General features: G+C 37.2%; 1 protein-coding gene across 1 annotated transcript in view; it reads left to right on the top strand.

The window, feature by feature from the left end:
• LOC122805434 (retinol dehydrogenase 7-like) overlaps positions 1–25,093 on the top strand; it is a gene marked incomplete at its 5' end in the record, with an annotated part of 238,149 nt that overhangs the window by 35,212 nt on the left and 177,844 nt on the right. Inside the window, one exon of the mRNA XM_044075573.1 lies at positions 16,435–16,693. Coding sequence (XP_043931508.1) covers positions 16,435–16,693 — 259 coding nt within the window. The remainder of the gene's footprint in view (positions 1–16,434; positions 16,694–25,093) is intronic.

The raw sequence follows: 25,093 nt of genomic DNA, 5'->3' as shown, positions 1-25,093 counted from the left end.
TGTAATTCATAGACATGATGCGGATTTCACTTTTCCTGGGACTTGCTTATAATAAAAAGAATTACTGTAACTTAAGTGCTGACTGTCAGAATACTAACAGTCATGTAGAAAGTAGTGTTGTAGTATTTAAATGTGGGTATGTCTGTTTTTATATTTATGGGAAGTATCTGAAGTAATATGGCAGATGTTTTGTGCATTCCCAGCAGTAGTGGCAGTGTATAGACTACTATAAGGTAAGTAAGAAGGGGGTGTCATCCCCCACAACTAGTTTGGTTTTATATTGTCCAGTTTCTCATAAGAGGGTACATAAGCAGTTTAAGTTCTGGACAGATTAGGTGTTGTAAGTGTGCATGTTCATGCTTTACAAGTAAGTATTTTGAAATTTAGCATTATGAGGTTCCAGTATAATGAGCGACTGCGGTAGTGTTGTCACCTCACAGTAAGACGCTGTCCGGTTCGATTCTCAGCTAGAGCGTCTTCTGCGTGGAGACTTGCGTGAATGGGCGTACCTTCGTTGAAGGTTGTGCATCAGGCCTGGCAAGCTGGTACGTAAAAATCAACTGCCAATCATTAGCGGACCGGAGTTCTGCTGTGGCAACCCCTAACCAGGAAAAGCCGAAAGAAGAAACATATATATATATATATATATATATATATATATATATATATATATGTATATATATGCACACACACACACACACACACACACACACACATACAATTTACATATATATATATATGTGTATGAATGTATATATATATATATATATATATATATATATATATATATATATATATATATACATACACATACATATATACATATCTGTATCTACATATATATCTAACTCTATATATATATATATATATATATATATATATATATATATATATATACATAGCTGTATCTATATAGCTATAGATATATAAATGTATATATATATATATATATATATATATATACATATAGACACACACACACACACACACACACACACACACACATATTTACAACTCTCTCTCTCTCTCTAGATATAGATAGAGGTGTAGATAAAGGCACACACACACACACACACACACACACACACACACACACACACACACACACACACACACACACATGTACACATATGCACATATAAACATTCTGAGGCATGATCTTAAATTCACACAGGGTTGTTTTGCCTCCAAAGCGTCTAGAGGTATGAGGCAATGATGTCCACTGTTTCACTGTTTTCGTTTGCTTTTTAGCTGGAGCCCTTAGCAGTCAGTGTGAGGAGATTACATTTGTGGGGGTATCTGTTTGGGTGTCAGAGACAGGGATTTCATTGTTTGCTGATTATGTGTTGATACACTTACCTAATATCAAGCGTGTTATAACTAATTTATTTCAACAGCTGTAAGAGTTTAGTGTCTTTTCAAGTAATAATAAATAATGCTAAGACAAGGATGGCTGGCATACACTTTATTTTTAGAGCTTTCGTGGTTGAGGAGAGGGACAAAAGTATGATTATTTACTGCAATGTCAGCATATAAAGTACTTGGGTATACAGCTAGATCAGGTCTAGTGCAGTTAATCGAACATGCACATTTTCTAACAATAAAACACTGATCTCAACACACTGACCAGCTGAACAATTAAAAACATAAAAAATGTGTTTTATGCAGGGAGGCACATCCGCGTCTACTTATTTATATATGGCAACTCCAAGATTGCACAGCAGCAAATCCCTACCCCTGCTGTTGCACAATCTCCCACATACAAATGTCAGCATTTTTATTCTGCTGTCATTTGTTTGACATTCTGCATGTTCATTGTTTAGGGTTCAATGTTCTTACTTTTTGTTTTGATCATCAGAATTTTCAAACAACTGAATATCATAGTCTAGAAGAATCTGTTCATGAAAGCTATGGAGAGTTAAAGAAAATATTAAAAGGGGATTTTTGCAGGTGGAAGATGATTGGGTTGGAATTGGATTAGAGAATTTAGTCTTTCAAAGTCAAAGTAAACTTTATTGTCATTTAGCCTGCACTAGTGCAGTCTAAATGAAATTGCATGCATCAGGCTCGAATTGAGAAGACATATACATACATACACTAACACATACAACGGACATACATTCATCATTTCACATTAGACAGGTTATTCTTTTATTTATTTATTTATTTATTTATTCTACTACTTATTACCACAGTTTATCTAATCTATAATTTTCAGCAGCCGAATGATTTCTTATTGCAGAAGTTCCGATTGCGCCATATGATTCTCACATGAATAAGAGGCTCTAGTTGGTATAATATTTCACATTCATTTCCATCTATGTATTGTTAATGTTTAGAATCCGAACTGTCTCACATTTATTTGCACCAAAAGAGTTGGCTGCCCCATATCTTGTCAGTGTCCGGCTTCCCTGAGATTATTGCCAGAGTTCAAATGTCCCACTGCCTGAGGGAAGCTTTTTACAGTGCATGCTGTGGTATCTTTTGCTGAATGACAGGCATGTGAACAGTTCATAAGCAGGGTGTGTAGGATCCTTAATTATTTTTGTAGCTCTGTTGTGACATCTTGCTGTGTATAACTGCTGTAGTGCTGTAAGGTTGGAGCATGTTATCTTCTCTGCCACTTTCAGTATCCTTTGTAGGGCTTTTTGGTTTGAAACTGAGCAACTACCATACCATGCTGAAAATTTACACTTTAGGATAATTTCTATGGTACGCGTATAGAAGGTGGAGATGACAGAGGGTGGTAGACTCACTTTCCTCAGTCTTCTCAGGAAATGCAGACATTGATGAGCCTTATTTACTATGTGACTGGTGTTTATTGACATGAAAGTACTGCTAACACTCCTGTTATACTCATGAACAAACAAGGTGATTTTAATGTATACAACTTTTCTACTGCAAATATTACACCTGAACTAGTCGAGTTATTGTCCAAAGGGTACACTTACGTACCAGCTCAGAAAGCAGATCTGGTCAAATCAATTATAGACCTAAAATTATACGTTAGGAAGCTTAACTTGAACTTGTTGTTTGGAGGCTCTTACCCCCTTGACGACAATAATTTTAGGATTCCTTGTACTTACAACCCCCCACTCCATCCCCTTTTACAAATTTTTGAACTGGTTTGCGAATTAGACATTCGTCAAAACTTCAACAAAACACCACACCATTCAACATCGAGTGTTTATTTTAATAATAAAAAAGAAATGGAATGCCTCGACTGGATTAAATTTCAGAATATTAGATTCTGTAAACCGGACAAAGGAGGGGGTCTTGTTGTGTTTGATGAAGTTGACTATCAAGATAGGATGTTTAGCCTGTTGGACAGTCTTTCATATTCTACCAGCTCACGTTCTGAAATAAACAAAGCGTACACCACAATTAAAGACCACATTGAGGAAATGTTCATCGAGGGTAGGGTAACACAACACACATACAATTACTTATCAACAACTTACCCTCATTTCCCGTGCTTGTTTGGTATCCCTAAAATCCACAAGGATATCCACAACCCACCCATGAGACCACTTGTAGATGGCCGTGGTTCTCCTACCTATCCATGTGCTAAAATCATTGACAACATTTTACAGAAATACTTGGTCAACTTTCCACAGATCTGCAAAGATTCTTGGTCATTCCTTGGTAAAATTAGCAAGTTAGATTTCAATGCAAGGTACAATTTTCTCACTATTGATGTTAAAGATTTGTACAGCTGCATTCCCCAAGACATAGCAGTGGACTGGGTAGAACAAGTGCTTAGATCTAATGGTAGTAGTGGGAATGAGTTGGTTCTGGTTCACGAATTGTTGGACCTAGTCTTGTCTAACAATTTTTTCACATTTGACAACAACTTTTATTTGCAAAAAACTGGAGTAGCCATGGGATCCCCTTGTGGGGCCAGTGTTGCCAATATAGTCATGGCACAATGGAAACATGACCACGTGTCCACTAACTGCCCATTTAAAGACCAGGTGATTTTTACACCCGTTACTTGGACGATATTTTTATCCTCCTGGACGGTGACTTGCCCATGAGTGAAGCGTTAGTGGACTATTTTAATTCAACTACACAGTTTTTGAAATTCACTGCTAGTTTCCATACTGAAGCCATCCCGTACTTGGACATTTTACTTTCTAAAGACACTAGCTTTTATACAGCTAATATATATAGGAAAGTAACGTACTCCAACTCATTCATGCACTACACAAGTTGTCATCCTTTTCATCAGAAGCGGGCGATCGTCAAAGGTCAGCTAGTGAGGGCAGCCCGCATTATCACATTGGATAGTGATTTTGCCAATGAATGTGGACACCTAAGGAATATGTTTTTACACCGGGGTTACCCACATGAAATGTTAGACACTATTATAGAAGAAGTGTCGTCTAAGCGTCAGTGTCATTTTTATAAACCAATCTTGAATAGAGAATTGGTTCTTATGAATGACACTGAATCCTCGAACACAGACTTAGTAATTGTCCACACAAGTAGGCATCTTTCTGAATGTTTTGGTGCCACATTCATAACAACATACAGTCTCAATAGTAGTGACTGTGTTCAAGCACTACGTAAAAATTGGGACTTACTCAAAAAGGACAACAAAGTACACCAAAAACTTGGTAATCACCCATTGGTTGTTTATAGAAAGGCAAAAAACCTCAAAACCCTCCTTGAACGACATAATATTAAAAAAACAATGACAGCTGGCATGTTTAAATGCCAGGCGTGTAATTTTTGTCAATACATCTTGGAATCCAATAGATTTAAAGTTCACGATTACGAATACAAGTTGAACCTAAGAGCTAACTGTAATTCAAGAATGGTGATCTACTTAGCTATGTGCCAAACCTGTACAGCTTTCTACGTGGGCAAAGCAGAATGATGCCTACGTGACCGCATTTATGAACATACTTATGCAATCAGGAAGCAGAAACTTGATAATGCACTAGCAAAACACATTTCAGTTTATCCCAACCTTATGTTTAAATTTTTGATTATTGGCCAGATCACACAGGACTTCAGGGGTGCTCCTCTCCCACTTAAGTTAGAAGAGCGAGAGCTGTTTTGGCAAATTAGACTCAACGCATACAGTTCACCAGGTCTGAATGTGTCAGGTTACCTTCCACACTAGCACGACACAGTTATGCTAAGGCTTTTGAGCACCTTTGTTCAGTGACCTTATGTGTATTTTTTGCTGAGTATTTTTTGCTGAGAATTTGTAGTTTTATCTTGATACTTTACTTATTACCAATTATGTTCAGTACACTTGATGTGCTTCAACATACACAGTTTAGCGCACTAACATAGGTATTTGTATTAACTCAGTTTTACAAACACCAGCGGAGTTTTTATGCACTTGTAATTATTATTTCTTTGCGTCACTAGCTTAGTAGTAGGCTAGATTTACACATTTTTTATAGAAACGCTAGTTGTACTTTTAGTCTGACTATTTGGATTTTTAGCTTTTACTTTAAAAGCAGTTTTTAGTCTAGTTGTGTTTGCAAATAGGGCGTGTCTTGTAAGTCAGCTTTCACCTTAAGTAGCTAATTGACTTTATAAGTATTAGCCCAGAGAGTATTTAAGCTGTGACTTTTTGTTTTTCTTGATCTGAAGAAGTTTGTTTATTGGAATAAACGAAAAGTGCTTTATCATTTTGTTCTGTGCTACTGTGTGGTTTCTTCTCTATTTTGTTTTTCAGTGTTTATTGACCAAGATAGATCCTCCACAATGTGAAGTCCCAGGAATGTTGTACTCTTTGTTCTTTCCACCATTTTGCCATTAATCATGAGAGGAGAATGAGGTGGTTCTGTTTTCCTGAAGTCCATTATGATCTCCTTTGTTTGTTGACATTAAGGTTGGGGTTGGACTTGGCACACCTGTCAATCAGTGAGCTCACTTCCCCCCTATAGTTTTCTTCATCTCCTTTACTGATGAGGCCCACGACTGTAGTGTCATCCACAAACTTGATGATGTGGTTGGTGTTGAATCTAGCTTTACACTCATGGGTTAGTACAGTAAACAGTAGTGAACCCAACACACAGCCTTGAGGTACACCTGTGTTGATTTTCAAAGAGTTATTGCTCACACATACCCTTTGAGGTCCTCGAGTCAAGAAGTCCAGGATCCAGTTGCGTATATGGGCATTGATACCTAGATGAACACGTTTTTCAATTACTTTTGTGAGATGACAGTATTGAATGCTGAATTGAAGTCAATAAATAGCATTCTAACATAGTTTATCCTTGTTCTCAAGGTTTGCCAATGAAAGATGCAGTGCAACTGAAATGGCATCTGTCATGGAGCGATTGTCACAATATGCGAACTGGAGTGGATCTAGTGCCAGTGGAAGGCTTGTTGTCAGGTGTTTTTTTACTAACCTTTCAAAGCTTTTCATAACAGTGGATGTGAGGGATATGGTCTGAACTCTTTGTGGGTTGAGGGAGATGATTTATTTGGCAGTGGAAAAATGTGTGTCTTTGAAGCATTTAGGTACCTTCACTTGACCGAGGGAGATGTTAAATATATTCATGACTGCAGTGCTTAGTTGTTCAGCACAGTCCTTAACACCTTTCCCATGATGTTGTCCAGTCCTACAGCCTTCCTAGGGTTCACATGTTGTAGGGACCTCTTCACCTCCACTGAGTTTAAGCTGAGCATTTCATTTCATTGGTCTTTAGCGAGTTTTACTGCTTTGGACCTGTTTGTCTCCTCGAACTTGCTGAAAAAGGAGTTTAGCCTATCCAGGAATTCTGTGTTGTCCTGACATTGGACTGACAGGGGCTTTTATTTAGTTATGGCTTTTATGCTGTGACACATGCACCTGGGTCTCTCATGTCAGTGAAGTGGTTCTGGACGTTCTTTATTTACCTACTTTATACTGTTTTTGCATGTAAATCAAGCATGTATAGTTGGCACTCCAGTAAATTATTTGTAAGTAATTAAAAGCATGAGGTAAGATTACGTTTAGATGGTGATAAGGCTTAAGTGTCATGGAATAAAACATTACTGTTGAAAGAGGTAGGAGGTGTATTTGTATTATGATGCCATAGTGATGTAAATCAGATGTTTATGGGTATTTTGAAGCTAAAAGAATCGTGTTACTAAGTTTAATTACTGGAAATGTGGGCAGATCTGGAAGCTTTTCTTGATGGATATATTATGCTGGTAGACTAGAACCCCTGTGTGTAATAAAGTAGGCAGTACAGACAGGTTGAAGCTAAAAAGCTGGTCAGTATTATTATCAGGTTCATAGGAAAGTACTAGGCTAGCTGCCCTTGTGGACCATTTTAAGCCTAGCCAATTTCCCTTTTTATGATTGAAATAAGTTATCCCATTTGGTTATAGATTAGCCTTACCCATCCCATGGTAGATAATTATATGTTACCCCAATGAGAATAATCGGGATATACCATAGATAATTTGAGAGGATCTCTGCATGTATTAAAATATTTAGGAGCTGCCTCTGTCCATTAGTACAGGGGACAGTTCTGAGATAAATATTCTGTTTCCCATCCATAGAACCAAGTTGCACTTGAATATAGGCAGGGATTAACTTTGTTGTATGTGGATGGGGAGTTTGTTCCAAGAGCAGAGGTATCCTCTGTCTGTTAATGGTTATAAATGTTACTGGAGTTGGCTTGCAAGAGAATGTAGTTTAAGAAAGTGGAAAAGACAAAGACAAAAGTGTTTTGGAAGGTAATAATTAAGAGTTGGTTCAATATGGGGCAATTATGACTTAAATTACCAAATTGCTCATGCACTGAGAATAAATTGGTCTTAGCAGTTTTACTGGGTACTAAATCTTCTTAAGACATATATTTAATAATAGAAGCAATGGGTATAAATCCTATAGTGAAAAGATTAGTTAGTAGGATGTGTAATATTTGAAGGCATTAAGTGAGAAGGCGGTGATTAAAGTAAGAATAAGGATGGAGTTACAGAATGACTTGAATGAAGTCACTTGCATGTCAATATGACACATAAAGCGAGATGCCACAAATGTCTAAAAGACTTAGAATTTTTGCCAAAAGATCTTGCACATATAGTTTTAAACTATGCAAAGAAGAAAGAGAGGTTTTCAATGGATGACTCTCACTATAGGAGGTATAATATGGAGAGATTAGGCACACAGGAGTACATTTTTAGTTTCTTTCAAGGTTATCTCTGTTCAGGACTGATATATAAAATCATGTGACAAGAGGCTTAAAGAAAGGCATAAGACTTACAAACTTTTTTGTGGTAAAAGGAATATAATTATAATATAAATCATTCTAAATCAGAATGGGCAATGTTATTTTGTTGATGTTAGTAGCTAAAAAAGCTATAACAAGGAACTAAAACCTGAGAATATGCACAATAGTGAATGACATAATAAAAATTGTGATTTGAATTTAAAGAAAGCTGTATTACTGAAAAGGACTTCATGATAAAAGTATATTGTCAGGTGGTCTTTGTGGCAACTCTATAAGGACCAACTGATGGTTGGTATTATTAATCTTTTAAAACTGCATGTTTAATAGTTATGGTACAATGTTTGATTGAGCCTATAAATCCTTAATCTGGATTAGTATATTATCAGTTGAATCAAAGTATGTAAACTGTCTAGAAGGTGTGTCTTTAAGTATGCCACTGTAAAATTATTCCATCTTCTTTCGGCTTTTTCCCAGTAAGGGGTCGCCACAGCAGAACTCTAGTCCGCTAATGATTGGCAGTAGATTTTTACGAAACGCCAAAGTGCCAGCTCGACACCCAACCTTCAATGAAGGCACACCCATTTACGCACAGATGTCTTTCGAAAGCTACCCAACCATGGGGAGGACATGCAGACTCCACACAGAAGCTATGCCGAGAATTGAACAGGAGAACCTCTTGCTGTGAGGTAACAGTGCTACCGTAGTACCACCGCGGCATCACATGCCACTGTAAAATTGTTATATTTCATTATTACAAGTTAATTTAGACATTTGTTCTTAGACCAATAAAGATGTGTTATGGTTTGAATGTTCTATTGAATGTTTATTGCAAGATGAATATGTTATGGATTTGACCATGAGTGCATATGATATGGGTAGCATCTATATGGTATTGTTTAAACATGTATTAAGCTAGAATAAATAGTTCAAAATGCCACAAAATTGTATATATATGATGCAAAAAGTAAGATGTATTCTTTTTTGATGGTATGTCTAATTCACTATAATAAGTGAAAGTATTAATAGATGCAGTATGGAAAGAGGACACTGGTCTAGTGGGGCTAATGTAATTAACTAAAATAAATAAAGAGATTTGTTTTTTCATTTAACTATCAGGCCAATAAACAAGCTACAAATTTCTTTTAGATATAACGTTTTCATGGTTATTGTCAGTACAGAATGCACGAACCACAGTAAACCAACAGCTTCTCAAAATCTTTTACAGGTTACCAGTAACCATCTTCAGCATTTCAGTTATTCATTATCTAATGGTTTACTTGTTAACATGTGATTGGCCAATCCTGAAGAGGGAAAATCAATGGTCAGAGTGGGAGATCTTCAGGACTTTCTTGCCTACTAAATAAGAAGTAGCATACTCATCCTGAATTAACCAGAAAAGAACAATCCCGCACATGACTTGGGGGACGGTAGGGCGGGTGCAGCTACTGCAGCACAAAGGAATTTGAGAATCTATTGTTATGGGTAAGTGTAACTTATACAACTGCACTATGTTTATCATTCCCAGTTCTACAGTAGCCTGTGGGTAGAATGCCATGGCTTTTTTAACCAGGAGGAGGAAGTGTATGGATCCAGGAAACCCTGGTGAATGTTCCTATCAATGTCAGTCCTGGATCCAAGTAAAAAAAACCCAGTATGTAATTCCTTACAGACGTATATACAGAGAACCACATAACTGTTTCTAAGAAGCATCTAAAATCCACCATGTTTCAATATGTCATCAAAGAATAGAAGGCCAATACAGAGTATCCCACAGTATTGCCTGGAAATTATTCATCATGGTGGGTATAACAAAAGGTGAAGGCCAGGGACAACCACCTAGAAAATGTCTGACATTGGTTATCCTTTTTTAGTCCCAACATCAGAAATATATAACTACTTGGACTTTCTAAAAGACCTGGTTCTGTCAGGATAGTACCTGAGTTGCCTACACATGTCCAGAGTATGAGGAATCCTTTCTCCATGTTTCTGAGGGTTAGAATAGAACATGCTGAGACTGACTGTTTGATTCAAAGAAACTCTGAAACTACCTTTCCCCATTGTACAGTGATGTATATGTAATTAGCAGGGGGTGTGGCAGCTGGAAAATACCATTGTTGTTATTTTTCATATTTTTTTTAGATCAACCAGTTTTTGTTGAACGTGTTGTTGACTATATAAGTATACTCATACACACACACACACACACACACACACACACACACACACACACACACACACACACACACACACACACACACACACACACACACACATCTACATATCTATCTATATATCTATCTATTTATATATATATATATATATATATATATATATATATATATATATATATACCTTAATTATGTAAGATGTGCAGGTTCAGATGAAGATGTGGTTTAACATTTCCAAGCAGAAAACAAAGATTCTAGGAAGGAGCAACCTGTTTGCTAGGAAATCGCAGGTGAAAACCTCCTTTGAAAAACTGTTTTACTAAGAAAACATTGAGGAAAGAAATGGATCTATGGACAAACATACTGAGTTGGCCAGAATATGTATGTTCCTAACAATGTAGTACCAAGGTCAGAAGCTAGTAATTCATATCAGTATTTGTGCGCCCAATGGTACAATCCCAGATAAGGCCCTGATTATTAGATAGGCACCAACTAGAAAAGTCTGTCAAATGTTCAAATAAGATTTTCTAGTAGCAGGATTTATTGTGTCCTTCAGTATCTGCTGCAAGTCCTCATAAAAGAGATGCCTAGAAATATCAAAATCCATGCAGACAGTTTAAGCTGTAATAGACTGGGGTGAATCAAACCCCCCCTTGTCTTGTGTACGTGTACCCAGATTATGAGGGAACTTGTGGTAATTACCTCCAGTTTCATAAAATGGAGAACCAATATTGCCTGGGCCAAAAGAGATTCACCACAAAAAGTTTTTGAGAATTGTTTTGCCTTTTCAGAAAACACCCTCTATCAGTGGAAAGAGTGGAATGCATAAAGGAAAAAAATCAACTGAAAGGGAATAAAAAAGAAGATAAAGGGTATGTATTGAGGTGTTCTCCATCACTGAAACGATACCTGGAGGACTTTTTCATATTGAATATATTCATGAGGGTCTGTTCTGGCTCCACTGAGTTTCTCTGCCATTATGTTTGCGCTGACAGAAATAAAGGTTCTTGGAGGGTTAAGGAATGCTACAGAGTTAACTCCAATGTGCTAACAGCCAGCTTGAATAGGGATATGGAATTTTGTCCCCTATGTTGTTGCTGTACCATATCATTGTGCTGTTCTACAAGTATTTAAAACTGTGCACTCTGTTCTGTCTGAAAGAGCTACGAACTTTTACTTTTACCCTTATAGGAAATGCCCTCAAATGAAACTGAAATATAAGGGGGCACATACTGATTTGGAGGTTCATAGGTTAGTACTAAGCTAACTGCCCTTGCGAGCCATTTTAAGCCTAGCCAATTATCCCTTGTGAGACTCAAACCATGCACTTTGGGTTTGTAAGTCAAACACCTTAGTCATTAAGCCACCCTCCCAACCCCAAGGTAGAAGAAAACAAGGGAATACTTGCAATAGCTCATCTAATAATGTCCCACCATTGCAGTTCCATGTATTAGGTTCAAGAGGCAAAGTAACAAGACCTGTACTGTGACCCAGGCACAGAAATTTAGAGATCTTATAGGGCCCATGGTACCCTCTAGAGAATCATCTGAGTACTTGTTGTAATCATCTGTTTATTTTAGCCAGTGACCCTGAGTCAAGTGCACTTTGTTTCCTTTTGGAAATATTGCATAATATGTTTTTTTGAATGTTTCTATAGTTTCAAATTTTAATGTATGGCTGTAAGAAGTTGTTTCCAAATGATAGGCCCTAATCTTGAGAATTATTTTATCTGGTGGGCAGTTGAAATCTAGGTCTGGCCAATTTAAGTATTGTCTGGCCAATGTAAGTATTTTCCTGGCTGCTTCTAAGGGAGTAGCTTTGTTCTCTGATTTGGAGTATTTTTTGTTTTTGAGGACAATACTCTTGTGTTAGAACTTTAAACAACAGACTACCTTGTAGACAGATAGCTCTGTTAATTATAGCCATCCAGTATGCCTTTTCATCTAAGGTGCAACGGTGGGAGTTTAGACTGGCAAGGAGAACAACTTGGAATTTCTAGGTGTTATGTGCTGAGTAAAGAGCAATCATGGGTAGGGCACATTCAATTTTGAGTAACAGGAAACTTTTGGCTAAGGCCATGAGAGTTGTTGGGATGAGAATGTGTGGTAGTCAATGACATCATTTTAATTGGGTCAATACTTTGATTGCAATATTGCCAGTGTGAATACTGAAGTTTAGTGAAAGGTCAAGTAGTATGCCTAGGCATTTTAGTTGAGCAACATTTGATATAATGTTCTCCTTTGAGTCTTTTACGGCTATTGCAGGTAGGAAGGAGAGTTTTTTAAGAAAGTGAAAATCATTGCATTAGTTTTGGTACTGTTAACTTGAAGTTTATTACTGTGGAGCCAGTTACACAGGTCTGTAAATTGAGAATATAACTTGCTGGATGGATTTATTGTTTTTTTGAGCTTAGCTGTTTAATAAGATTTAGTTTCTTTAATCTGGTATTTGAGAAACTATTTCTTTCAAGAAATAGAAGGTCAAAGATGGTGGGATCTTTCATAGGTCAAAAAGCTATACACAGATTTCCCCAGTAGAGTTTATAAGAAGCTTAATACTGAGAGGGAGATCCCAATACATCCCGATATTGTGATTTCCGAGGCCACTTATACTTTTAGTTAAGAACCTCTGAAACTTCTCAAGTTGAGAGATATTTTTAGACAAATGTATGCAAAAGGGGTACACTATATTCAATAATGGGGTGATGAGATATGAGTAAGGAGCATTAAGACTTCTTTGGATTTAGAGAAGATGCCTTTAGAAAGTGAATAAGCCAGCTCAAAGGCTTTCCTAACTGCTACAAAATAAGAAATTAACAACCACAGTGCCTATATCTCTTTTGACAGTGTCTGATTGGAGGGATGTACTACCTATGTAGAATGGGAGAATGTTTTAGTTACCAGAATTAACTACATTTTCTCACCTTTTTTGAGACCATTGTCCTTGTTCCAGTTGTTAATACTGAGGGGTGTCCAACAGGTGGCCCTAGGGCCACACTCAGGCCCACCAAAGCATTTTATCTGTCCCTCTGTATGTCCTGCAACAAACCATTTTGTATGGACAGTTACATGTCAGACAAGGTAATGTGGCTTTCCAAACCCTGTCAAGTATAATAAGTGGCCCCAGAACTGTATTGTAAGTGGCCCCCGAAAAAAAAAAATTGGTCATCCCTAGAACCCATGTTGAAGTAATTCTGAGATGGTGAAAGATCAAAAAACAGCTTCCAGTTTATAATCATCTGCAAACTTAGATAACCATATGCCAGAGTTGTTGGTATGAAGGTCTGGATATTTAACAAATAGGAGAGAGCCCAGTACTGAATCCTGTGATACTCCACTGGTAACTCATTTTGCTTTCATAAGTGGCAGCTGTTAACTATTCACTCCACAACATAAGGCTAATAGATTTACAAGTCTGTCAATAATGCCTGTAGAGGCAATGATATCAACAGTTCATATATGTTGTATCTTCTGCATAACCGCTATCCACTGCTTTAGTGTCCATTATAAAACAATTAATGTGGGTAAAGAGGCAGTACATTCCTTTTACAGATTTGAATTGATGAGGGTCCTGGGTTAACAGATTTTCAATGCCCAGGTTGGTGAAGTGTAAAATAATACATTCCATAGCTTTACATAGGAGGCTGGAGTCTAGATTTTCCCAGGCTGGGCATTGAGCCATCCTTGTGCAATGGTAAAACAATGGCCATTTAACAGGCTTCCCGAATGTATCCAGTGCAGCGATTTAGATTAATGAAGTTAAATACAGCCCAGCATGTTTGGTAATGATAATCAGATGACCTGTATACTATCTGGGAATATGGACAAGGTTTTCTTAGCTTCTGAGGGGCCTAACAGGACTTGTTCCATAGTAATTAAACAGGACGGCTATGACTGTGGTATAGTGATAACTGTGCGTGAAGTAAAAAGTGCACTAAATTTGTCATCAAAAACATTAGCTATTTGCCTTGAGTAAGAGTAGGCAGTATTATTGTGGACTAGCGCCAAACATTGCTGTATATTAGTTCTTAACTTTTGACATAGTTAAAGAAAGATTTGTATTTATATTTCACGTAAGTTTTTAAGGTCATATTCAGCTTTGAACTTCTTAATGGTTACCTTAAGCTCTCTACTAGTTTGATGTTTAAGTATTTTCTTAAGATAACTAGAATGCAACTTCTTGTAAGCCTTAAGTAATTTATTTCATTTGATATAAAATGTATTTATATGGGTAAACTACCATAGTGGCTTGCTTTTAAATTTCTCATTATATTTGGTGCAGGTAGGGACTGTCTTATTAATACAACTATTAAAGTGATTGTAAAAGTCAGTGGCAGAGGCAATGGCTTTAAGAATGGGATGCAACTTGAGGATTGCAGTAGAATTTATTAAGAGCATCAAGTAACTGGAGATGTTTAGTTTTTGAGAAGTCCCTATACACAGAGGCATTTTCAGAGGAAGTGCCATCAATTCTAAAGGAAAGGATAACTGATTTATGCTCTTATTAACAAGGAAGATGACACATATGGGGGCATGCAAGAAGTGGTCACATTTGTGAGGACTAGATCAAGGATACAGACACCTCTATTAGAATGGATAACTATTTGTACAAGGGAGATGGCAAGGCAGTGTTGGGGATACTATACACTAGCAGTGTAGGTTAGCCAGTTTATTAACTCTTTTCTAATACCTGTAGTAGAAAACAGTTGGGCTTAATGGGGATTCAGCTAAGGTATTAAGATAGCTATCATGCTCAGAAGAGACAAAGAGTGTGATTTAGAGCCCATTATAAAGTGATAATTAAGCTTGTTTAAGGTGACTTGGACACTAGGAGCTCAAATTTGGTATTACAATGAATCTGTTTTGAGGTGATGTCATACCTGACAAATAACGATACTCCTCCATAATCACTAGTAAGTTTAAAGATACAACAGACACTAAACCCATGAAGTGAAGGATTGTTTTCATTTCTTATTTGAAACCATGTCTCTGTAACTATACATACATGAATGTGTTTAAGTTGCAAGAGAACTTCAAGTTCAGGCATTTTTCTTTTTGTTTAAACTCCTATTGTTGAGTAGAGCCACTTTAATATGTTTCAAATTAGAATTTACTAAGTTGGAACGTCCGTCAGACAGGGTCTGTCTAAAAAAGCACTATAAGGACAGCAAAAGCTCTAACCAGAAAATTAAAACATTGGTAAAAGAGGTGCAGACCATTCCTGGCAAATCAGGAAATCTTGTGAACCATTGCATCTCAAGTTGACAAATACTGAATTTCCCTAGAATGACACCAACTACATGGCCAATTGTTAAATCCAATCTTTTGGTCTTTGAATCTTGCCATCATTCTAGGTGATGGCAAAACACAGTCAAGATCAGTCTTTCCTGCCTCAGGCATATGCATAGCAAGCTGAATCACATCTTTCTACATGCACAGTAGGTCAGGGTCTCTATAAATGTTTTAATTATTTAATCTGAGACCCATAGATCTGGCAGATCCACAATCAGACTATGAAGCATTTCTATATATTACTGGTTTCTTTGCAGCTTCTATCACAAAATGTATCACTCCAAAGAGGTAAGCTATTCATTAGTGATGAGTATACAGTAACTAGATGTCTTGGACCACTGATGAAATGAGAACTGTGATGGAGGCATGGATTTATTTCAGATGAAGTTGTATGAGGCAGTCTGCTGCTGGTGAGTTTTCCTAAATGTATGAGTACTTGCAGAATAAGGGGTGCTTGCGATGTCTTGACTTTACCTTTGTGCATCATAGATATAGGACTTGCTTCTTTTTTATATGCTTCTGACTCTGTGTGTATCAGTGAAGGGAATGTTGTGCAGTTTTACTTTGAAATATGTATGAAAATGATGTTCTTGTCAAAAATGTACATTGGAGAGGATACACATACAACCTCTGTTATCTGCTGTAATGATATATAATGTATTAGCTGTAGATTCATAGCTAGGTATCCAGCACTGCGTGAAATTGTAGGAGATTGGAAAAAAAAACAATAAAAAAGACAAGTCTGACAAAAGCATTGAAGGTATGTCCATTGTATATTTACAGGTCTCTGGGGACTGGTGAATAATGCTGGCAGAGCTACACCAATTGGGCCAACTGACTGGATGCAGATGGACGATTTTCATAAAGTTCTAAATGTTAACCTTATAGGACTAATTGAAGTCACTCTAAAATTTCTACCACTTCTGAAAATTAACAAAGGAAGAGTAGTAAATGTTGCAAGTGTCATGGGTCGACTAGCATTTGGTGGAGGTGGATATTGCTTGTCAAAATGGGGAGTGGAGTCTTTCTCTGATAGTCTGAGGTAAGCAGTACATTGTCTATGAATACAAATTGTCTTTGCTGTGCATTTTCTTTTCTTTTTCTTAAAAGCATTTTATGAAGTGATGACAGTTTTACACATAAAATGAATATTAGAGTCTTCCATTAACAGGCACTATGCTAAAACCATGCTTCATCAGTTTATATGGCAGCCAGTTGTATAGCACTGCATTGAATGAATGGCCTCTAATAAGGTCATTGCATGGTGTGGATTCCTCATGTCAAGGTACAGTAACCTGAAAATTGCAGTAATACGGTGGCTCCTCATACCAGAGCCAGATCATGGTCAAATGGGGCATTTATCCCACCCCTACAGCCTAGGCAGGGTAATGGATCAGGCCCTCCACACACCCACCCAACCACGACCATTCCAGTGTCCCATTACTTGGCTATTTCTCTCCAGTTACCATAAACATTGTTCAAACTTGTCAGTGTGCATATTACTTCTACAATGACTACAGATATTTGGATTTAACTTTAAACTTTTATTTCAAAATTTATTGCACAAACACTGATAGCCATTTGCTAAACAAACAATACAGTCTTACAATAAAAACAGTCTTAGCAAGAACAGTATACTTCTCTGCCCTCGAAACTCACATTAATTGAAATGACATTGAAACCCACATTCAAAGAAAATGCATCTTGCCAGTGGCAGATTAAGTTTACCTTTTTGCTATTTTCAAACCACAGGCTCCTTGCACTGATTTTTAGGACCATGCATACATGCAGGTGTTCTTTGATGCACCTTCCTGATTGTATTAAATTATATTTATTTTATTTTATTTTACATTTGATAACCGGGAAAGTCCAACTGGACACAGGTCCATTTTCAGCGGAGGCCCAGGGAGAAAGGCTCCAAGAATATATATTCACAACATCATACAGATTTTGAATTAACTTTTCCTTAGAGGTAAAACTAACATTCCAATGAAATGACAGCATATTGCACACACTCAGAGTAAGTAAGAACATCATTAGGTAGGACATTACATTACACATTCCAAATATGACAAGATATACATAGCCATCTTGTGGTTATTGGACTTGTTGGAAATGTAGTTGGTAGTGATTTTTGGGAGTTAAAGGCATTTAATTGCCTTTGGTCATGATTGGACTGTGGATAGGGTGAGAGAATAACAATTATTATTGTGGTGTATGCGAGTTAGTTGTAATCAAAGTTTTTTATCCTGGGGTGAGACAAGAGCATAACCTGTTGTTCAAGAAGTGAACTTTAAGGAGTTTCTTAAACTGAGTGGTAGTGTTGTTGATTATTAGGTGGGGTAGGGAGGGACTTCCAGAGTTTAGAGATTGAGTAGCTGTAGACAGCTTTTCCTGCCTCATTGTTAAATTTGGTGACGTCTAGGTAATTGTGGGTGCTAGATCTCAGGCGTCTAGTTGTAGTGTGGGGATGTATAAGATGTTGAAGAGCTGGGATTTTGTCTGAGTGGTTTAATATTTTGTGTCCTAGTGAGAGTTGATTTAATTGCAGTAATAGAGGGAGTTCTAACCAGTTAAGCTTGTTGAGAGATTCACGGTGATGTGTTTTGTAAGGTAATTCTGTGGCAAATCTAGCTATCTTATTATAGCAGGTTTCAAGTTTGCTTAGATCTGTTTTACGAAGATTTGTGAGCACAGGGGATGCATAAAGCAAGGTAGATAGCAGAAGTGTCCTGGCTATTGTTGTTTTGGATTACTTTGAGCGATAGTGTTTGTTATGGTAGAGCAGTCCAAGTTTTTTGTGAACTTTTTTTATGGTTTGGGCAATGTGCAAATCAAATCTGAGGTGGTTGTCTATTTCTACACCTAGAAGTTTGGTGTGGGTGGATGGGGCAATAAAAGTTTTGTTGTTGGAGGTGATGGCAAAGTTGTCTATTACGGATAAGGATCTATGAGCGCTAAAGAGGAGTAACTTTGTTTTAGTTTGATTAAGAATGAGCTGGTGATTGGTAAACCATGTTTCAGCTAGTTAGAAGCATTCTTGTGTTAGGGAGAGGAGGTGATCAAGTGTGGGGGCTGCACAGATTATAGTGGTGTTGTCTGAATATTGGGCAACGGAGGCTTTAGGTGTGGTGGATGGGAGTTGATTGGTGAAAAGAGTGAAGAGTAAGGGACCCGGGATGGAGCCTTGGGTGACCCCTACGGAAACAGGCAGTAGGGAGGATATTTGTTTTTGCCATTGTACTGCCTGTTGCCTACCTGACAGATAGTTCTTGAACCATGTAATAGAGAAGGTACTGAGGTTTAAGACAGAGAGTGATTGAAGAAGTTTAAGGTGGTTAACCATGTCGAATGCTTTGGATAAGTCTAAGAATGTAGCCGATACTAGAAGTCCATTATTTCTGTGATGATTGATGGTGTTAGTGAATGATGTAAGTGCAGTGGTGGTACTATGGAAGGGTCTAAAGCCATGTTGCTGGGTAGATAATTTGTTTTCTAACAGGTATTCCATCAGTTGTGAGTATATTACTCTTTTAAGGATTTTTGATAAGGGGGATAGTATAGCTATAGGCCAATAGTTATTGAATTTAAAGGAGTTACCTCCTTTATGCAGTGGTATTATATGTGATATTTTCCATAAATGGGGTACTATACATTCTGAGATGATCTATTAATAAGTATAGTAACAGGATAGGCTATGGCTTCTGCAGCTATTTGCAGATATTCAGCAGGTAGGTTATCAGCAGCCAGGGTGGTGGGTTTGAGTTTTTCAATGGTCTTGATTGATACTGAATAAAAGTTGAATCGGGTGTTGTTATCTAGTATTTCATTTGGAGTAGATACTTTTAATGAGGTGGGGTGATAAGTATTAGTTTGATTATCAGCTAGGGCTTGGATTGTTTCAGTAAAATTTGTTAAATTGGTGGGGATATTGTCTAGGTTGTTTTGTGCTTTGGGTGTGGGGGTGGATGTTTTCCCGGGTTGTAAAATGAAGTTGATTGCTGCCCAAAATTTTTGGGGGTTGGTAGCATGTTTCTTTTGGATATTTTGATAGTAGAAGATTGTGCCTTGTATAATACAGCATCACTTGTTAGAATGTGTTCTAAATGGGTCTATGTCAGAGGATTAAAAGTTCAAAAGACTGAAAATCAAAATATCTAAAACTCAAAATATCTAAAACATTTTTAATGCAGGAAGCACACCCCTGCACCCCTCATGTGTGGGGGGGTGCACCCCCACACCGCCCCTGCTAATTTTATATGACAACTTTGAGATCACATAGCAGAGGAGAAGGGGCATATTCTATTTTCAATATTCTGAGCTTTAGATATTTTGATTTTCAATCTTTTGAACTTTCACTCTTCTGAAGGAAACCCATTTTAAATTGGCAGTTTTGAACATTTTTCCAGTAAGCAATGAAACAAAATGTATGAACCAATAGTGACAAAGCTACCCATATCAGAATATTTTAACCATAAAAGGCCACTCAGCCTTCTGTAACGAATGAAGAGGTTGCTACTGCCAAACAACTTTACATTTCATGTTTCATCTTCTGCCCTTGAAGAATTAATTGCCCATGTTACATTTAAAAAAGTTGGTAAGCTGGTAATATTGCAATAGGGAATGGCTGGCAAAATGATAAGTTCATAATTACTAGTCATCTCATCCAACCCCTTAAAGTACACCTTAAGGGAAGCTAAAAGGCTTGTGTTTTGAAACTCGCATTTATTGAAATGGCATTGAAACCCACTTTCAAAGAAAATGCATCTTGCCAGTGGCAGATTAAGTTTACCTTTTTGCTGTTTTCAAACCACAGGCTCCTTGAACTGATTTTTAGGACCATGCATACATGCAGGTGTTCTTTGATGCGCCTTCCTGACTGTATTAAATTATATTCCTTGTATAATACAGCATCACTTGTTAGAATGTGTTCTAAATGGGTCTATGTCAGAGGATCAAAAGTTCAAAAGACTGAAGATCAAAATATCTAAAACTCAAAATATCTAAAACAATTTTAATGCAGGGGGCATACCCCTGCACCCCTCATGTGGGGGATGCACCCCACACCTCCCCTGCTAATTTTATATAACAACTTTGAGATCACACAATAGAGAAGGGGCATATTCTATTTTCAATATTCTGAGCTTTAGATATTTTGATTTTCAATCTTTTGAACTTTCACTCTACTGAAGGAGACCCTCTTCTGAAGAAGACCCATTTTAAATTGGCAGTTTTGAACATTTTTCCATTAAACAATGAAACAAAATGTATGAACCAATAATGACAAAGCTACCCATTTCAGAATATTTCAACCATAAAAGGCCACTCAACCTTCTGCCATTACAATCCTCCAATATCAGTTAATATGCATAGTTTCTTCTGCTGAAGTAAAAGACATCTGTAACTAATGAAAAGGTTGCTACTGCCAAACAACTTTACATTTCATGTTTTATCTACAAACTCAGTGTCTTCTGCCCTTGAAGAATTAATTGCCTGTGTTACATTAAAAAAAGTTGTTAAGCTGGTAATATTGCAATAGGGAATGGCTGACAAGATGATAAGTTCATAATTACTAGTCATATCATCCAACCCCTTAAAGTACACCACAGTATCAGGAATCCACCCCCATGATGTGTGAGTACAACCCACAGCCTTCTGCACCAAAGGCAAGTATGCTACCTGTTGTGTTACTAACACTACTGTCTAACTCTACAGCACAAACACTGACTTCCGTTTAAACAAAATGGTTGCACATTGCAAACAGACTTTGCATGAGCAGCAATAAACTTCTCTTCCATTGAAACTCATAATTCTTTGAAAATGCACTGAAACTCACAATTCCTTTTGCAGTCTAATATTTGGTGCAGATGATTCAGGCTCTTGTCTTCACTAAAACTCATAAAATCCTTGACTAGTCTGGTAGTTGGTGAAGAGGATTCAGGCTCTTGTCTCCTGTTACCAATAAAAGGCCTGAGTCTAAGTAAGTTAATTGACTAACGTACTATACTTAACAAGGGCATAAGTTAACTGACTAACCTGCCATCCTTAACTAGGGCATTTTACACACACAGCACACAAAACTTATGGAATGGCTGCAAGTTAACAAGTGGAACATGTTTACATTACATCTGCATTGGTGCTTGTGTCGTATTAAGGATGCAAGGATGGCAAGTGCACGTGCCATCTTAAAGGAAAGGAAACCAAAGAAATGTTTACATTTATTATTATTTTTTTTATTAATTAAAAAGTATGTGGAAGCCACCTGGTCAGTGTGCTCCCCAAGCCACCAGGTCTAGACAACTGCCCAGGTTGCCTAGTGCTGAATCTAGCTCTGCTTCCCACTGCATTTTTAATGAAATATGTTTTCAAATACTGATTCAGTTTTTTTTAAGAATTTTTAGGGCATTCATTTCTTCACATATACTGTTTTGTCCTACATCATTTAAACTAAACTAGTTCCAATATTGTATTCCATAGTTTCTCACAAAGTTACTTAAGGTTTCAATATAAAGTCACTGGTAAATAACCTGAGACAATGTCATTAAAGCGCAGAGGATAAATATAGGATTGATTAACTGACATTTAACAGGTTTGAAGATTACCACATTTTATAGATTTCTAACCAATGCGGATAATCATTGAAGCTCCCAGATGCAATCTTTTCTTTTTTTTTTTTTAATCGAGCGGTTTCAGCTCATTGTAAAAAGTATACATTTACTCCAGTCCAGTAAACATGAAAATCAGTAAAAGCGGGTCTATATTACCACATCAAAAGATGGGTTCCCTAAACACATCTTAATCAACATGGAAATATCAACCTGTTAAAATCTAGAACGGCCACTTCAGAGAATTTTTTCCCAGGGGAATAAAATTGCTTGGCCATGCACAAAGAAAAAAACTTTCGAACTCGACACCCCCCTAACTAAATATATACCAACTCCAAGATCGCATTACAGTGGGAAAAGGGCAAGTCCCCTATGATGGCTGAGCACTTTTTCCCCCGGGAAAAAATCCGCTAAAGCAGCCATTCATGATTTTAAAGGGTCAATATTTCCATGTCAATTACATGTCTTTTGACATGGTAATATAGACCTGTAAAAGCATATAAAGGCAGTAATTCCCTAATCAACTAACTAACAACTCTTCATAAAACTCAGGTCACATTATATGAACCTTCTAGCTCTCTCCTTATCTCATCTTGCCATCTTCTTACTTACTGCCTCTCATTTATCCTTCTTCCCTCTTCTCTTTGCATCTCTCTCTCACTCTTCTTCTCATCTCTGTTCATCTTACCTCTGTATGCCTTTCCCGCCTTTTCTCTATCTTCTCCTCATGGTATCCTTTCCTGCAACTATTCTCACTTTCTCACTTGCCTCTTCTAATGTCTTCATACTTTTCTATATAATGATATGCTGCTGCCCCTGTAGCATAAGCAATCTCAGTCATTATGGCTACATCGTATCCGTAAAGCTCTAAGCATAATTCAGTTTTTCCACCCATGTTTTGACATTGTAAACTGCTTCTTGAGCTAAATGTTGTAGCATATTCTTGCCTCTTTTTAGCATATCCTTATTTCTTTGAATATGACTTATTCATTGTGAACCTATCCACCCAGACTGCCTGAAAATGGTTAGTTGAGATCAGTGCACTACTACAATAAACAAATATAAATAAGTAAATAAATAAATAAAATATGCCCATGGAATAAATAAAAAGACCCATGCTTCCACTCTTAGATCGAATAAAATTCTGACTACTATATATAAGGCATTTATTTCTCAGATCTCTGGCAAGAGAGCTGCAATTGTGTTAATGACATTCTTTAAATTATAGCCAGAATATTTTATATTTTGCAGTATTGTATTGCACATCCATAATCAAACTAGAAGCAATGTATTAGTCTAAAATTTGTATAGCAGTGAAACTTGTACAGAATTATGAGGGATGTGATAAAAAACCCAAAAAAATGCAGCATTTTAAAACATGATGAAATATAAATGGAAGAAAGGGCAAGGGTCCGATAACTTCTTTCGACCTGTGCTAATTGCCCAGTATGGGTATGTCAATTAGTGTAATGGAGACAAATTCCAATTTACATACATGTTAAAGACATGCTAAGAAACACCTCAGTAGGGGCTCATTATCGTGTGCACTATCAGACCATACCACACACACACACACACAAACACACGCACACACACACACACACACACACACACACACACACACACACACACACACACACACACACACACACTTACATTCATTCAGCTTCATTTAGTGAGACAACTCTCTGTGTTAAGGTCCCAGCAGGGGGAAATGTCAGCAGCATAGCACTCTGTAAAGCAAAATGATTTACCCTGACGTGACAACCTGCTGAAATAAAGTTTCCACATTGAAGTCAGCCTTTATGAATCCCAGGGATACTCTTTCAACAAGATTTTAGAGAAAGACATATAAAAGTTAAATGCAACTGTTTGAATCCAAGCATTACATGAAATGAGCCTCAGAATATGGTTAGCAAAGTGACAAATTAGGGAAGAGGCCACCAAGAATTAATGTGGGATCTCTGACATACTGAAAGGAAACAATGACCAAGTCTCTAAAAGTATCAAAAGTGGAAACGGGGAGGGAAAATTCTAGATAGTCATAATGTTAAGATAAATGAAAATAAAACCTTTAGAGAAGGTAAGCAGTAAAATATATTTTCTGTTAGAAAGAGATCTGTATAACTATTTAAGACCTTCATAATTTTTGCCAAAATATACACATACTCAAATTTATCAATGCAGGCAAAATGGCTTATACAGACAATATTTTTCTATTAACAAGATATTTCAGTTACATTGTTCTCATACTCCAGTAGGAAAGTAAATCAGGTATAAGACTTGATAACAAGGTGTGATGAGCCCTCTTTACCCCGGGGCATTAACTAAGGAATCTCAATCCTCACCACTGTCTCCGATAAGATAATGTCACTAAAAGCAGGGATAGAAAGACACAATTTTACCTAAGGGTACATTGACAAGATGTTCTAAACCTGGGACTGTACTATATGGTTTATTCCGGGTCCCCAAATGAGTTGCCACACTAAACACTGCAGAGCACTGTGCCCCAATTCTACGTTTCTGACACACTCACTCTTAAATGACTAATCTTCACACATACACACACTCTTGGGAAAGACTGATACAGATTTACCTGCTGTGTTTCTTTGCCCAAATTACAAGGTAGTGGCTGCCACCAGTCAAATTCCACAATACCCCTCATAAGGGTGTTCAATTATATTGGGTAAAATAGATATTGAAACAAATGGTAGCATCTATCTCAAGCAGCAAGGCTTTTTGGAGTGGCCCTGGTATAAGGTTTGAGGTAAATGTATCCACTATTAAGTTGGCTATGTGTTCTGGAGATAAATATGCATTGTTATGTATTAGATTAG

Source organism: Protopterus annectens, chromosome 6.part1 (genome assembly GCF_019279795.1).
Source record: "Protopterus annectens isolate FY-2018-M chromosome 6.part1, PAN1.0, whole genome shotgun sequence".
Lineage (NCBI taxonomy): Eukaryota > Metazoa > Chordata > Ceratodontiformes > Protopteridae > Protopterus > Protopterus annectens.
This window is presented reverse-complemented; position numbering and strand designations above follow the sequence as displayed.